Source organism: Pithys albifrons, chromosome 1, assembly GCF_047495875.1.
Source record: "Pithys albifrons albifrons isolate INPA30051 chromosome 1, PitAlb_v1, whole genome shotgun sequence".
Taxonomy (NCBI): Eukaryota; Metazoa; Chordata; class Aves; order Passeriformes; family Thamnophilidae; genus Pithys; species Pithys albifrons.
The window spans coordinates 18385033-18403140 of NC_092458.1; the positions used below are offsets into that span (position 1 = coordinate 18385033).

Below are 18108 nucleotides of genomic sequence, written 5' to 3' on the forward strand. Positions count from 1 at the left end.
ACAAACCAACAAACCAACCAACCTTTCCCCTCTCCTTAGTTATGCTCTCCTTCCCTTGAAGGAAATGACCCAGCTACAGCCCTTCATCTCAGACTCAGAAATTCAATTTTACATAGGTAGCTGTAATACACCATCTTTGTATATACACACACCAGCACAGGGAATGCAACAACATGCCAGTTTGACACACAAAACTGCTAGAAAGGTTGTTTACCTCAACAAACAAGAAGCGCAAACTTTGAAAACTGAGCAAAATTATGTCAGGACACTGAAAAGCCAGAAATGTGTAAAGAAAGTGTCAGACTAGAACCACCAACAGGTCCATGAGTTGCTAATAAACATAGTGTGCAGTCCATGCAGAAGTCCCCAAACTGAACAGTTAGATACTGGAGCTGAAGTCACTTTATCTGCCTTTTTTACTATCCCACTCTTTCTCAAGTGCTACAATTCCCTGTCAGGCAAGGTGACCAACTTCTACATACATGTTCAGTTTTCTACATCATAATTACTTCAGCATAAAAAAAGGAAACTGGGGAATCACAAGAGTTAAGATTCCAAAGTAAATGAAAGAAATTAAAAAATGCAGTCAAGTCCATGAAATACTTAGATTTAAAATGAGAAAAAGCATCCAGAACTCAGGCTGGCATCCTAGCTTTCCATGATCTTGCAATAAGTAATGATCTGAAGAGACTCTCAGGATATTGTCAGCTGGCACAAACAAGCACAAAAGGAAGCATTTCCAGCACCACTGACACAGAATGTTCTTTCAGGTTTAAATGGGTAAAATGCCCTAAACACAAACACGGTTTCATGCAGAAGGGAAGTTCTAGCCACGTGGGGATTGGTCTCTTCTCCCAGCCACTCAGCAATAGGACAAGGGGACACAGGCTCAAGCTCTGCCAGGGGAAATTTAAGTTGCATATCAGAAAAAAATTGTTTCCAGAGAGAGTAATCAGGCATTGGAATGGGCTGCCCAGAGAGGTGGTGGATTCACCGTCCCTGGAAGTTTTTAAACAGATTGGAAGTGCCATCATCTAGTAAACGGACTGGAGCTGGACCAAGGGTTGGACTTGATGATCTTAGAGATCTTTTCCAACCCAATCGATTCTATGATTCTATGATTTAAGTAAAGCATGCAATACCACGAGGTATTTAGGCTGCAGCCTGTAAGCTCAGCGTGTGTTCAGCACACTGCATGCAGTAACATCTATTTCTAAAACAACGCTTCCCTCTCAAAGTTATTCTCAGCACTGAAGATAATGTTCTTGCTTTGAAACTCTCATTCCCCACGTAATAGGAAACCTGTATTTGTGCAGATCTGCCATTCAATCAAGGAGAGAGAAACAAGTGCAAATTTTAAAAACTACTGGAAAAGCATGGCCATAAACGCTGCATAAAGTGGTGAAAGGAGTGTAGCCAAAGAATGATTTTCCCTTTTTCAGGAGTAGCTGGCAAGATGACTGTTCAAATGCATTTATGGCCCTTATTCACTTAACCCTGACCTCTCTCTGCACTTCAAACACATCTTTGACTAGGCAAGCACTACACATGGTACAAAAATCACATTATTAGATGACATATTTTTCCAGACATGAATGGGATTTTATTATGTGAACATCTTTCACTGAGGTACTCATACTGGAAGTCCATGCTGTGAAGACTTAGTATAAAAATTAATCCAAGGTTAATCTGGAGGGGGGAAAAAAAGACAATCCCAAAAAATCAAGCTTCAAAGTCATATAATAAAGTCATATTTAAGAACAGGAGTAACAGAAAATATATGGCATGAAACATATGGCAAAGTGCAAAGAAGGATGTTTTCAGAAAACAAGAACTTGACTGAAAATCTGTATTTAGGTGATTAGCTACACCCAGTGAGCTACACCTTAACAATTAGACTATCTTCAGTATATTGAACAAATTATCAAAAGAAGTTCGAGTAGCAAAATATCACTGTCATCAGAAGGCAGCAAGTTGTCCTTTCTCCTAGATGGAGCAGCATCCTGCACATTGGTTGCTTACTATTTATACATGAAGTCTCCTTGGCTTATGTTTACTATTTGCTATCTTTCATCATAATGATGTTAATTTCATGGCAATGAATATGCCATCAAAAAATAAACCCAAATAGTGTATAAGTTCTCAGTAATTAAAACTGGAATCTGTTCTAAATAATACAAAATAACCTGAAGTAATTCTGATAGTTAAATACTGGTTTAACATTCAAGAGCTGGCAATCCCAATTTTAAGTATTCTTCAAAAAGAATTTTACTAACCTTCCACACTCTCAATTTTCTTTGGACATATTGGTACAGTGCATTTACAGAGAGGCTTCTGTCCTGTTTTTATTGCTCATTCTCTTACTTACAACTAATTGAGTATTTATTATTTTTCAATCACCATAGCACTCAAGAATATCCCTGCTCCCACCCCAGATCCCTCAACGAAAGTCAGCTGAAGGCAGACTGGTTTAGTTCAGAAATTCAGTATATTAACAATCATCCAGCAAACAAATCAAATTAAGAAAACTACTGACATGCATCATCATACACCTTTTATAAAAAGTAACCACTAAAATGTCTGTACTTTAGAGCAGATGGGACTTCTGCACTCCTTCTCACCCCACTATCCAGTCAGTTTACAGACAGAACCCGATATTGTGTACAGAGCTCAGCTGAAAGGGAAGACACTGAGTAACATTAATACTCTACCATCTTTTGAGGACTCTGCAGATTTGCCCACAGCAATCATCTTTGTGGATGGAGTTTGATCATGACAAACTTGATGCAAGAAGTTAATGGATTTTCCTATTAGGAGGACCTGAATAAAAAAAGAAATTTTAAAAAATGATTTGCATATAAGGAAAGAAAAGAATAAAATACTAAACAAAATAGCCACTCACAGCTACCAGCACAACAAGATATTTTCTTATCTTTCTGTGCTCTTAGCTTCACAATCCCAACCACACTAATTCAAAACTTCAGTGCTAACATGAAAAGGTTTTAAATACAAAATCCTTTTCCCCCTCTTTGAGCTTTCCTTAAATAAAGTTTAACAATTAGCGAATGGAAAGCAGAAACAGTTGCACCATGTTCCTCAGCAAACAATTGTAAAATTTCTAAGATGACTATTAACTGTTACATTTGACCTCTATTTCCTTAATGAAAATCTAAGCAGAAGCACAGAGCAAACAGATCAGATTAATTTTTGGATTCAAACCTTTTTTGATTGCTCCATTGTAATAAAGGAAGGGATCATTGATTTCCTCAAAGTGTATTTGTCGTGCCACAATCGATCTGTTTTAACTGTAGGATCTGAAGCTACAAAAAACTGAAGATTGAAAAAATATTAAAACCAAAATATTAATGGAAACTCTCTACCCCTGAATTTAACTTCTGTATTCAGAAAACTGTAAAAATATTTAAGGTTGGGTTTTTTGCTTGCATTGGTAACATGCAGGGATGTCCTGGCAATGAATATGCAAACTGCATGTTGACCAATATCAACTCTGAAGAACAAGTTAGAGCACAGCTCACACAGTTTAATCTTCTCTATATGATATGAAACTTAGTACACTTTACCCTTAGGTAGTCAATCTGCAAAACATCCACTATGAAATACAGAAGTGTATAGCAGTTTTTCCAGCCATTAGTTATATAGTTAGGAGATGAAGTTCAAAATATAATATGCTTTTACTTTGCTGGTTCTGTTTTTATCCCTCCTATTTTAGCAGGTGCAGAACTGCAGGGGAAAGGAAAATCCCCAAAAATCTTCCAATTGAACTGGTGATCAAATGCTAGTCTCTCAACTCCACACAAGAGAATACTCTGATTTGTGAGAAATGAAACCTGCTTTGTTAGTTTTGTTAAAGTGGCTTTTCAATGGATTCTGTCCTCATCCTGTCCAACAAGATATCCTTTTTATTGACAAGAACTTTTTCCACTGCCTCTAAATACCATTTCTACCAAAAGTGGCCAATTGCCTTTGTTCCAAAACTGTGCCTATGGTACGAAAATTGCAGTTTTCAGTACAACACATCCAATGGGGATCTTCAGTATTAAGAACACTCTTACACTGTACATGTAAATTTTTTAATAGAAAGTTGAAAGCTAAACAAAAACCCCAAAAATTTTAACACCTCACATGTCTGAGGAGCAGCTGGGAACTACTACACCACTAGTCAAAAATTCATAGACATTTTATATAAGTCTCCTAATGCTGACCTCAAAAATTAGCTGTGGCTGATATTTGTCTGATTTGAGACAGAAAAGTGTTGGGAAACCTTAAGCATTAAAACATTTTTAAGAAGAAAAATTACAATTACTGGAACTTGCTGTTACAGAAGTCACAACAAATAACTGCAGAGTTTCTACAGCAACTCTGGAACCATAAACCTCATCTACCCACTCTGACAGACTGAAGTTATTTATCAAGCTAAGGATTACAGTAAATAGTCAAATATCTGAACTCCATTCCAAATATAAGGACTTGCATTCTAAAAAGAACTCTGCATAGATTGCTACTGCTACACTAAGAGAAAAGTTACAAAAAAAGATTTGTTTCTCTTCAGAAGCAAGCACCTATTGTCAGTCCACCATTCTAACTTTACTAGACAAGACCCAGGCAATGACTCATTGAAGACAACATGCTGCATCCTTGCAGGTACCAAAAGTGACTGAATTCACAAAGATAGTGATATTTTGTTATTGTATGCATGGTTTATTCATATGTTACACATTTTCATCACAGGTCTACTTTTCAAATTCTCATCTAAACTTCCTGCAGATACCTCCAAAGCAAAAAGACATAAAATATTTACCACAGCACATACATTACCTCGTGGTATGTATCCTCCAGCTCTCCGTCATAAATCCAGCGATAAAGGAAATTCAGTACAGGATGGGATACGAGGCCAAGAATGTGCTGAACCAGAGACCTCATGTAGGGGTCTCCTGTTTTAGTGTAGGCATGAACTGCTGAGGCCAGTTCACCACCTTTTCTCCCTGTAAGATCGTAGGGAAGAGGCACAGAAATGCATGAAGGAAAACCATATGCACCCCATTTAAATTCAGCAGCCGTTGATTTTAGCTAGTCATGTGTCACTCAGAGCATGCTGAACAGCAATTCTAAAATGTACCAAAAGTATATTTTTTAATGTTAACAGGGAATTCTCCTAGGTTTTAAGGCATGAATTATTAATCTTACTAAAGCATTAAGCAGAGTTCTCTGTCTACATTAAGGTAGCTTGGGGGAATGCAAATTTCAAGGCATCAGATAACACATGAAGGTTGATGCTACACTTCTTTTCACTCCATTGTCCCCACCAGAAAAGCATTAAAGGAGCCTCCGTATGTTTTCCTCCTCTCCTGCACTTGATGCTCTCAGATGTTGTGTGCACACATGCACACAAACACATTTTTCCTGCTTCTTGGTTATAGTTCCCACCCTAGTTCCATTAGGTAATATTTCCTGTTTCCTTGCAATTGAAAGGTTGTCAAAAAAAAAGTTAAAAAACAGAACAAGTATTTGCTCTGCTGTTATGCTGCATGGCTTCAAGGTTCCTTGCAGCAGTGACTACAGAATTCCAAGTTTTTGTGAATGTCTTAAGAAGTAAAGTCCTCTTTTTGTCAAATTTGTTACAAGTTCCAATAATCAAGGTAAAGCAGATGGTGTAGGCTTTTTTTGGATAAGATGCTCTTCCTAAGGGGCCACAATCTGACAAACTAGAAGTGCCCTCAGGGAGAACCACAGACAATGGGTCAGTTACTGGCCAGTTTTGGTCAACTCCAACATGACTCCTCAGCATTTTCCTGTGGATTGCCAACACAGTCACACACTTTACAAATTTGCAGATTTGTGAAGTTTTGTTGCTTCACATGAATCTGCAGACAAGTTGCAAATGACTTCTATATGCCATGATATGGAAAGGAATTGCATCATACTCATACAGAGTAAAGAGACTAAGCCAACAATTTCATTATGTATTAGTAGGATTCTTTAAGTGTGACATTCTCTGAAAGATGATTAAATTGAGTAATTGAAAACAGCATGAAAAGTGCATGCTTAAAATCTGAAGAACTTCTAGAGCACATTCTAGTTTGAAAAAAGCAAGAAGTATCAAAACAGCACTAGAATTTGCCATGTTTTGCTTAAACCAACAGAGTGAATCTCTGGATTAGCTACTCAAAATTTTCTAAAAAAGCCTAAACAAGCAGTAATATTATTGATATCCACCTCTGGCATGCACAGCTACACAGAGTTACATAACTTCCCCAGAAATATTAATATTAAACAGACCTTGACAGTGATCAACAAGTGCTGCCAGGGTCTTTAACCTTATTTTAGGATCGTATGTCCAGACTAGAAGGCGGCGAAGTGTTAAACTGCTCTCAAGTCCCAGATTCACACCCTGATCATCTTCCAATTGCAACTGAAATTAGAAACAGACATGTCAAGGAATAAAATTAGCAAAACTGAAGCAGAACTGATATTTCATAGTTTTTGTTTAGACATCAGATTTTTACTAATACACTTGAAATACCCAGTGTTACGTGTACTCTCATTAGATCACTGAGGCAAAACCCAAGAGCCAATCTACAGAGACTCAAGTGCAGGTGAAAGAACAGCAACAAGCAGAAGTGTAGTAAGGCAGACAAAGCAAAAAAGGTAAAAAAGTTAAAGAAAGTAAGGTGATAGATAGGCACAAAAAGAGAGAAGTGGAAAGGAAAAGAGAGCAGAGATCCTGAAAGACAGCAAATACTGGTCAGAGATGCTCAGAAAAGAGTAAAGAAAAACATTTAAAGGAAAGGCAGGGTGTGGGAGGTGAACATTTTATTACTGCACACCCAGCTTATTTTAGTTCAACATGGGATAAATTCTGTTCAATGTCTCCCTCCAGAAGCCATCAGAACTCAAGTTAGTCATATAGTCAGATTAAGAAATTCCTGCCACTGGAAAAAAAAAATTAAAAGCTACAGTAAGAAAAATCTGTCACAATATGACTACCATGAATCTTGTAACACCCTGGAAAATAAAAGCCAAATATTTGCATCTGAGGTGCAAATGCAGATCTCCTACCTGTAGAGCTGGGACAAGCAAGAAAAGAACACAAACTAAGAATACAAAAGGAAGTTCCTAGAGCAGTCCACGCAGAGAAACTCTTAGAAAAGATGCTGTTTCCTGTATACGATAACCAAACTACTCTGTATTTTCAGATCTTGCACTTTTTTTTGGTTTGTTCCAACACAATATATCAGTGAAACTCAAGACAGTGTCGTCCGTATCAAGCTCAGCCTTAAAGCCAGTTAAATATATTAGATCCTGGATGCTCTTGGGCCCATATTTGGGTTTTTTCTTTGGAAACTGGCAATGCTAAGAGACATACATGAGCAAAACCCATCCCTTCACTTCAAGGAAGGGACGGTACATCTTCATCATGGAATCACACTTTTAAATGTGCTGACAATGTGATAACAGTCTGCAAGGAAAAAGACTTCAAAAGCCTATGGAAAAGTACACAATACATTCAGGATTACTCTTTCAGGAGCAGAAACATGTTTGGGGGAAGCTCTGAAGACATAATAAAAAGTTACAGAGAGAAAGACAGTACAAAACCCTTTGACAAGACTCTTGTTCTATGTCTGAACTGGAATTGCAGCTAACGACTCCTAAACTGGTAGCCTGTATGATCTCCTGAATCAAAGAATGCAGCATACACTTAATTTCAAGTCACAATTTTCTACATGTTTTCAACTAATTGAAATGTACAGGGGTTTTTATTCCCCATCCTGCAGTGTGACCTCCAAGCCTTTCCAGCCTTCAAGTCACAAAACAATTTCTCCTCCACTGCTGGATCTCTTTGCTTTCTTTCACAGCCCTTGGGAAGGAATGTTGCCAGGAGCTTCTTGAAAATTCAAACACAACATGACTCTGGGAATCCCTTAAGTTGGGTGCTGAGAGACCCAGATTCCCCAGAAACTCCAGTGTGCTCCAGCACCAGAACTGTACATGAGACACTGTAGTGACTGTTCCCTACAAGAACGCACTTCATCAACACACTCCATACATGCATGGACTCTAACACTGAAGTTGAATCCAGCAAAGAACATGAAGACCAAAAACAAGAATAGCAGTAAGACTGCAAAAAAGTTTGTGTCCAGCTACTGAATGGTGCTGGAAAGCAGAGACAGGAAAAATGGAAAATGCTGAGGTACTTAATGCTGGTTTTGCCTTGTTATTTTGGTAATATTTGCTGTTGGGAAGACTAGATGTTACCTGAGAGCAGAAGGGAAGTCTGGAACGAGAGAAACTGAGTAGAGGAGGATCAGGTTAGGGAACACTGACAAAACTGGATTTGTGAAAGTCTAAGAAGACCTGATGGGATGCATTTGTGAGTGCTGGTAAGGGAGCTGGACAATGTCTCTGCAAGGGCATTCTCAATTAGCTTTGAAAGACAGTAATTAGAGAAGGTTTCTGACAAGTGGGAGAAAGCAAATTCATTCTTCAAGAAGGAGGAGCCATGGAACTACACAGCAGTGAGACTCACTCGGTTCCCTGGGACAGACAGAGTGACTAACCCTGGAAACCATTTCCAAGCTTTCTCAGGGAGCAGAGCTCAGGGAAAGGAGGAGGAAGTAGGAACATTTATGGTAATGGAGTTTGTCTTCCCAAGCAAGTGTTAAATATCCTGATGCTCTGCTTGCCAGGAAACAGCTGGACATCTGCCGGCTGATGGGAAGCAGTGAATGAATTCCTTACTTTGCTTTCCTTGCACGTACAGTTTTTGCTTCCTTTCTAAACTGTCACTAACTTGATTGACTTGTCCTTTTGTCTTGCTCCTAATTTTCTCCCCATTCCTGAACAGGCAGGGGTGAGTGAGAAGCTGGGTGGGTGCTTGGCTGCTGGCCAGGGTCAACCGACCACAAAGGCAAACACAGTTTGAAAATAAGCAATCCCAGAACCTTCCTTTCATTTTCTCCTCACAGGCTTCCCCTCCCACCATACTCATCTCTGCTTTCAAACGGTTTAGGGGGGCAGGAAGGGTAGAGGAAGCTGCATTTCAAAGAATTCAGAAATATATCCATGGTCAAGAAGTTTTTAAAGTTAGAATAAATCAAAATTCCAGTAAACACGAAGACCAAACTCATTTTGGACACAGCAAGAAATAATTACAAAAAGAATAACTGGATAACAATCAGAAAAAATAAGCAAAATGTATGTCTAACAGGCATTCCAAAAATTAAAAGTTAAAGAATTGCAAGTGAGTTATGCAGCAGAGATGCCTTGAAAACATTTACAAAAGCCTATGACTTAAACCATACAGATTTTTAGAATTTTTAAAGGCAATTTAACTTTAGATCTGTTCTTAGAATAAATTTTTTTCCATTACAAGTAACGAACTCCTTGAGGGCCCTACAGAAAAAAAAAAAAAGAAAAAAAAAGAAGCAAGCAGAACCAAAAAAGAGGATTTTATTTTAAAGCCATCATCAAGGTGGACATACTATAACCATTTGTGGAAAAACTGCAAGATCATCCATACTGGTTTGGTCTATGTTACAGAAAAATAGTAAACCACTCAAACATCTGTAAAACAGAAGCTTTTACTCTTGCAAACTAACCGAAGGGACAAGCAAAGTGCACAAACTTCCCCAGACATAAGAAAAAGTTGTAATTGTTATTACCAGCTGCTGAACCATGCACTGCTTGAATTATCTCCCCCCTCCACCCCCCAAATGCATCACTTTTTGGGATGTGAATGATTAAGATATTATGCAAGATGAAACTCTCAAAATTGATACAAAACAGGACAGAGGCACAGTAATTCACATTATATTCCTTGCTTATGTAATGCATCAAATACCAGTGAACTTCTAAGAGACAAATATTCAAGGGTACATACATCCAAATAGTAAGCAATGTACAAGTTAGAGAACGGTGGCCGCTGTAAACACAAACTGCTCCACATCCTTCACGCTCTAATGGAATATGTAGGTATACCCTTCAGGAGATATTTAGATAATGTAAAGCAAAACAGGAAAGTTAAAAAGAACCACTTAACCTACCTGAGAATGTAAAACAGATAGAAGTCGATAGTATTCTTTAAGTTCCTGATGTAAGGCTGCACAAAAACTCTGTAAAAGAAAGAGGAGGGGGAAACAATAAAGAAAAAACCTGAAAAATAATCAGAATTTAAAAAAAGTCTTTCTGGTTCCATCCAGAATAGTTTCAATTCTGTCACCGCACTTCCAAGTTGTCAGAAATTTCCTGAAGGGACTCAGCTATAAGTTTCAACATCAAAGCCAACTCTTAGGGGAACAGGCCAAGGTGTAAGTCCTGCCCTAAGAGAGGCACGGTCCTTTTCCAGAAACAGACACACATTGTCAAGTGCCCTTGTTTCTTCCTGGTTTAACTCTATCAGTACATTAAACTATGACAAGTATAGTCTTAAAAGAGATACAGCATCTCAAAAACAGCATTAATACTCAGCACAGGGATGTGCAAATTATAACATGACACAGCTGAAGCTCTTTTTTAATAACCATCTAAAACACAACATGTAGAAAAGTAACAGAGTTTCAATTTCAGGAAGGCCTCTAATAACAGAACACAGAAGTTGGGCAACCATCATTCTGTTTACAGTATAGACTATAGACATGAACAAGAAAACACAATGCTCAAAAAGAATACTTCCAGGAAGTGCTGCTGGATCAGGTAAATTTTTGGCCTTTATATCAACTCACAGTTGTGTATGTTATCACTTGAAATGGAACTCAAAGCATCCTAAGAAATCTGTAAAATGTGTAGAAGCTAATTCAGACCTGAACTAAGCAAAGCTTCTTCTTCGTAAAACAATTCTAGGCACAGCTACTTCAGTTTGTTTAAAAATAAGTAACAGTAGATTTTTAAAAATCTGTGGAAAAAATACTTGCTTAGTAATAAAGAATTTCCCACATTTGGAGTTGTGGGGTTTTGCTTTGTTTTTGCAATGGCCTTAACCTCACATGCAGACTAAAAAAATTCCTGCAATGCATTTTCCACAACAGAATTTAAAATATGGCTTGTTAATTTTGGACTAAGTTGAAAACTTTGGATTTAAAAATCCCCACAAGTGTGCTTAATTTTTTTATATGTTTGCTTTCTTGTGTTGACACAAAAATTCTTCAGAACTGATTTCTACCCAATTCTCAGCTGACAACTTTGATAATCTATTTTAATGTGGTTTGTTTTTTTTTTTTTTAACTGGGAAATTTCCCAGGACTTTCCCTTAAACATCTTTTAAAATCGCAGTCAAAATAATTTGGAAAAAATAAGGAAAACTTCACAGAAAGAACCCAAGAGCTTGAAGTGAAATATTTATTCACTAGAGTATGTAAAAGGGAGAAATCATTTCTACAAGCACAAGGAGAAAATAAATCTTCTTTCCTGCTAAGCAGCTAAGAAGCCTAGGAAAAAAAAAGTCATTAATCTTGCCATTGTATCCTTTATAAGAAAAGGAGGTTCTTTTCTGCAACTCAATGTTACAAATTACAAAGAAATTTGACATTAATTCTATTCCAGAGGATACTGAAGGGCAGAAAGAAAACCCCTTACATTCATTTCTTCTCACTTGCTTCTTCAGTACATTTTTGAACCTATTAAAGTAGCACTTGCCAAGATAGAGGGTAGAACAGAGTCTGCAAGGAAACACTCAAAAGGCACTACACACCTGATCAAAAAGGAAGAACATAATCACTGACTTTAGTGACTCAGTAGCCAAAAGGATTTAGGATCTACTGGCCACCAATTTTTTGAAAGTAGCTTTAGAAGTTAAAATTGACATCCAGTGCCAATTCCTGCATCACAGACTACAGATTTTTGTTTTCCAAACTGTTACAGAAAAACTGGACATTATCCTAGAATTCTAATTTGGTCTGCAGCAAAAGAGAATTCAGGAAGGAAACAACGATTGTTTGTAAGAAAAAAATTTAAACGCCCGCTACTTCAATTGGACCTAGGTGGGCAAAATGTCAAAATACAAGACAAGTTATTGTTGATTATTCTTTTTGCTTTCTGAGGACGAAGTATAATTTACATATTAAGCAGCAAAGGTAGAAAATATAAAGTGTAATACATTGTTATTATTACACAAAATGTCAGGTATTGACAAGTATTAGGAGTAGAGATAGAACAGCCACCAGAATCATCATAAGAGGTGACAGACATCTTATCCTAGACGTGGTTTACAAAAGCATTCTTTTAAAATGTTGGCAAAAGATGCTTTATAATACAGTATAAATTCTTGTGCTAAATTCCTTAATGCACAGTGTGCAGCATCTGAAGTTCTCAGCTGTAACAGCCATGAAGAATTGTGCCCAGATACTGACAGCAGGAGCAGAACACATCTTTTTATTTATATGCTTATGCCCTAGAAATAAATGTAAGTGATGTAAGTGCTTGTCTCAAGCAAAATTAACAGCATTAGAGCTATGCAGAGTCAGGTAACCAACTGCACAGCCTTCTGCAGATCTGAAACCTGCACATGGAAACAGAGATACTGCACACTGGAATTCATTGAAGAATTAAAGTTCTCCCCTTGCTGTAAACTTGAAGATTAAAGCCAGAGACAGTAAAAGCCAGAAACTACTAAATAAAGAATAAGAAACTTCACTTAGATATAACGGGGAGAGTCTGAAGAAAATGCATATACAGTAACACTACAATGTAAGACATGGAAATCAGAACTGGATCACTAGAAAAATAATTATTTATATGTGACTAAAAGGCTTACTTAGAATAAGAGACAGAATGCAACAGAATAAAACATCAGAAAAGTAGGAAGTACTACAGTGTCTCTACTGACCTCTTAAGAAAAATTAGATTGAAGGGAGAAGCACATCAATTTCTTGGCAGATTAGGTAGGATGTTATGGCTAGAGGCAAGGATAACAATTCTGTCGACTCAGAAGGGATAATATCCAGTTTTATAGAGGGAGCAAGTGAGAGGAAACGGGAATGCCTTAGCAGTAAATGTGGTTTTGGCTATTACAGCAGCAGTGAAGTTACTGTAGACTAGAAATCATGATGATGAAACCTATAAAAACAAAAATTAATATTCTCTTGGCGCTGTATTCAAAAGCAAGGGCAGAAGATAATGGGGTACTTGCATTTTATGTAAGTTAGTGCAGTCCAAACATATGAACATCAACAATAGCTGACAAGAATGTCTCCTGCATAGGTCACTACCAACTGAATTGGTGATTAATGTACTCAGGGGATGCCACCACCCCATTTAAGCAATGTTATTGTTTATCAACATGCAGGAATAATTAAAAAAACCCCATGATTTTCTTTTAAACAAAGGAGATTAAGAAAAAGAATCTACGCATGAGACTTCCCAGCTACAAATGACAGGGGAAAATCCTTAAGACCAGCAAGAGCAAGTGCCTTTTGCTTGCCTTCAGACTAAGACCTATATCAAAAGCAGCAGTCCTTGAAAGGAGTAAATCAAATGATGAATGATCCAAGCTCCAAAGTTTATGCATTATCCTAGTACTGCATTTACTCAGTAGTTTCTTAGGGAAACAAAACCAGTATGTTGTAGCTAAATTTGGGTTTTAGCTCACCTACCTGTCCCACAAGTCCAAACGCACGATCCAAACTCCTCTGGTCTGTATATTTTCTTATTTTATTATGTAGCCATCCCAGCTCTGCAAGTCTGCTTGTAGTATCTCTGAGAGACTTGGACAAGCTCACCTATAAAGTCAAGAGAAACAGTAACTTGCAATTAAGTCAAATTTACCATGTCAATACTGGTTTCATCACAAAAGTCCCTCTGCCTCATAAAACAAGCCAGTTCAAGAAACAAAACTTCTACATTCTATAACAGAAAGTGCCAAAAAACCCCAGACAATCGCAAAATTAGCATTAAATTTTTCACACATGCACTGAAAAAACAACAGCAACTACTGGCTACTTCCAAGATATTTCCTTTTGGAAATCTTAATGTAACAGTATTCATCAACTCTTTTTTAACATTAGCCAATTATGGCAGTAACAACAAAGTCTGCAGAAGAAAGGAAGAAATCTGCAATTTGATGTCACAGAATCAGACTTCATCTTATCCTGGTAATCAGCAAGACTGAAAATACTAGAGTGCTAGAAGAGCCAATCATAAACTAATGAAGAAACACTGAGAAAATAATTAGTTACTCCTACACATGAAAAAAACCTTTAATAGAAAATAAAATATCAGGTACTACTAGGCCAGGCTAGCTATGAGGAACACAAGCTTGCAGAATCCAAATTCCAAGGTTTCAGTTAGATCCACCAGTAACAGCTTTTATAAGCTATTTAATCATACATCCCTCTGAGCTCTTCCAGTCTGTGCCTGTATTTCTTCTGGTATCTCACTCACCCTGCAAGGCTACCTTAGTCCCAACACCCTATTTAACTACTACTATTTTCATCTACATCAGCACATTTCTTCCTTTGAAACTACCAAAAGATAATAACACTGTTTTTACTTAAGATTTTTTTTCTACCATAACTTACTTATCACATTACCCAACAACACGATCATCAAGTTTTCAAAATCTCTTCAAATAAAAAAGCCCAAACAATCAGACTGATAAAATGGGCCAAGAGGCAGAGATTTTTTTGCCCACAGCAGCTGGGCCCACCCCACCTCTACAGACATTTTAATAATTTGGAGAGCCAGCTGGAACAGTTCAAACCAAAGCAAGGAAGTGCTCTAACAAGCTAAACAGATTGCCAAAGAACTAGAAATCGATCTCATCCATTAAATGTTTTAGTTCGCAGTACAGGCATTCTCCATGACAACAATCAGTGTCAGAGTGTGTTAGCCACACCAGTGTGGGCTTGCACAAGGCATCAGCATTTGGTTGTAAGACCAGAGTTTAGTTCCTGGCCGTCTTGTTTAGCTACAGAGGCACAGTTTTAACTTTTTGAACAACTTCTGCAGGGTTAATTCCAGCCCAAACAAGCATAATTGGACACAGTTAGAAACTGCCCACAGCTAAAACCAAAGAGATGACATAAGAACTATTTAGAATTCTTCAACTACAGAGGACTTGACAAGCACTGAGTACGACACACATCCGCTGAAATTAAATGAGGAACAAGCAAAATTGACTCAGTGTTGTTATTTGTATCTCCTAGATCAAATCAGAGGCTGATAGCTTATCCACTGATGAATGTCATCATCAGATCTAATATTAACACTGACATCAGAAAACATTCACGCAAGAGTAGCAGCTTGGAAAGTGTGTTTCTTTCTGGAAAATCAGACTGTGTACAATGAGATTTTCTTTGTGCAGCTGAGGGAGGACTACGTGCTTTGACTACTATTTTGCCTCACATGCAGTCAATAAATACAGCTGGAGGAGGTATCATCTTGGTCCCCCTTGTTTGACAAAAAAAGTTGCAGCTGTAGCTCTAGTGAGTCAAATAATTTCATCTTCACTGCATTCAGTAGCTCAGTAAAAATGCCAATAAGGAGGCATGGAAGACAACTGACTTCTCAAAAATAACTTAAGGCAAGGTTCTCAGGCAAAAGCACTATTCAGGTGGCTCGTGGTAAGTAATTTAACTCCCTGTATTAACAGAATTACAAATTCAAACTAAAAGAGCTTCCTACCTCAAACTCGTCTATTTGATATGAAAGCTACACAGAAAGCCAAAGAAACCTATAGTGCTGATTCTGCAACCACTCATTTTCTTCTACATTCCTCTAGAAAAATCTCTTATGCTGCCTTTTCTTTGCCATATATAATCTAAATTATATATGGACTATAAGTAACTGAGAGCAGGTGTTGGGGAATTACAAACTTTCAGCATCTGCAGGTACAAAAAATCTGTTTATTAAGAATCTGTTTAGAGATAAGATTTAACTGATTTAACAAGAGTTAAGTTTTTCATTTACCCTCCACTAAGCAGCCCTAAAAGACACTGTAAAGTAACAGAGAACAGTTGTACATTTCAGTTTTTGCTATTATGGAGGAACAAAGGAAATCAGTGCTGTCACAACCAACATTAAGACCTGTCCACTGTGCTCTTGGGACATGAAATGGCCCAAAAATAATTTCCCCACCATTTTAGGATATGTAATATTGTCATAGTAGTATGCTCTTAATAAAGTAAAAATCAGAAGCATTGTCTTTCCATGTGAACATGAAAGCCAATTAGCAAGCAGAAACTGAGCTCTGAAGCAGTACTGGCTGAACACTGAATGAGAACATGCTAAGGAAATTAGTGCCATACTTCTGTTCTTTGCTCTGGCTGATCCAATCTCAACCTTGGGGTTTTTTTGCAGATATGCTGAACATCTCACCACCTCAAAGCAAGATCTCTCTCTCAGGTACCATTCCTGTTCTTTTGTTCCCTATTTGACACTTACATTCAAATTCACATCAGCATTTTCTGTTCTATCACCGGATAATCCACACAAACTCATCTAGATGATCACTTACAAATTCTATTCAAGACCATAATATCAAGTGACTTGCATCAATTCCACATCTCAGGCTGTTAAAATTTAATCCAATAATAATGTAGGCAACACTTGTATCTGCTTTATATTTGATATACTCGAGAGGGGAAATGATTACAAAACTCCTCAAATTAAGCCATAACATAGGAGTCTTTCTACTGGATTAAGAGTTGGGAACCCATTCACATCTTATGAAATGCTACAGTTTCTTTTTGGAACCTAATACTCAATCTACTTCTACTGAAACCACTTTGTTGTATTAAAAAAATAAATAAAATAAAAGCTGGGGGAGGGAATAAAGACCTGTAATTATATTTTAACTTTTTTATATGTTTTCATAGCTATTTTTCCTCTATATACCTCTCTGCTCATACATGAAATACAAGCCAACATACAATACAATACCTTCCCCTCCACTTTATAGCAATTTTCAGAATTGCACATTTTGATGTTTTTGCCATCTATTCCCTGGAAGACATATAAAACATCTCTTACAAGATTTGCTTCAGTTATTTCAACAGAGCCTAGAAAGAAAAAACAAAAACAAAACAGTATTTAGATTTGTTGAGACAAGTAAGTTTTGATTACAACTTCAAAAAGCATTACCAAAATAAAAAGAAATTATAAAGCCTATGTTTACAACCTGTAAAGAAATGTTTTAGGTCCTCTTAACAATCTGAGGGGAAAGCCAAAAATTCCCTGTACCTGCTGTGGGGTGATGGGTTGATAAGCCCTGATGGGATGAGGGAAACACCTCAGCCCCCTGGAGGGGTGCTCCCCACAGAAGACAAAAGCGAGGCAAACTGGCAAGTGGTGGGTCTTACCAAAGAATGGAATGTTATTAAGTTAACATGGCCTTTCTTTGCCCCACCCTGCCTCTGCAGAATCAAAGAGCCCACCCCCCTCAGGCATCTGCATCACCCCCAAAAAGATTAAGTCACACAACCATCTGAAGAAAAAAAAATATAAAAAGAAGTTGCAGTTTAACTGCAACTTGGGGAGAAAAACTTCCACCTCTGTGAGGGCAATCTACAAGCTACCCTGTCTTCCCCATTTCATCAACAGTGCAGGGGTAAGCAACTAAATTCTTACTTTATTTTCTTATGCCTTACTAGTTATAATTTGTTATAGCTCACTGGGTGTATACGTGTTAATGGAAAGCGGCTGTATTTTTCCTGCTGCTTTTCTTTTGGGTTATTGAGTGTGTTTACAGGTGGTGTTGAACTGTTGTGTTCCTGTTTAGTAATCCTCTGTTAGTTAAGTTTGTCATGGAGTGGCATATTGCTGGGGTGGTCTGTAAAATGTGTGTTGTGCCAGTGTCTTTGGGGGTATTTTGTACAATCCTGCAGCTAAATGTTATCACCGACTAAGTAACCCATATAGTCATTGTCATGTACCTGTATTAATAAATGTTATTTCGGGAGCTATCGTGAGGAAAGTTCTTTTCTTTTTTTTGCTAATATGTGTTGCCTTAATAGCAGAGGTGAGAAGTCCTTCCAACCTGTGTGCTAGCTGTGTGGTTAGGCAGTGTTGGTTTCATAAGGATCTAATTTTTGTGGAGGTGCTTATTGCTAAAAATTTCTCCCTGGCTTAAGTGAGGTCCTCATAGGGAGTCAAAAATCT

At 37.6% G+C, this 18108-nt stretch overlaps 1 protein-coding gene across 1 annotated transcript in view; it reads right to left on the reverse strand.

Moving 5' to 3' along the window:
- Window positions 1-18108, reverse strand: part of TUBGCP3 (tubulin gamma complex component 3) — a 55161-nt gene that overhangs the window by 11093 nt on the left and 25960 nt on the right. The window contains exons 7-13 of the mRNA XM_071569646.1: window positions 16891-17009; window positions 13605-13730; window positions 10062-10130; window positions 6298-6430; window positions 4837-5003; window positions 3220-3330; window positions 2712-2820 (exon numbers count right to left, since the gene is read on the reverse strand). Coding sequence (XP_071425747.1) covers window positions 2712-2820; window positions 3220-3330; window positions 4837-5003; window positions 6298-6430; window positions 10062-10130; window positions 13605-13730; window positions 16891-17009 — 834 coding nt within the window. The remainder of the gene's footprint in view (window positions 1-2711; window positions 2821-3219; window positions 3331-4836; window positions 5004-6297; window positions 6431-10061; window positions 10131-13604; window positions 13731-16890; window positions 17010-18108) is intronic.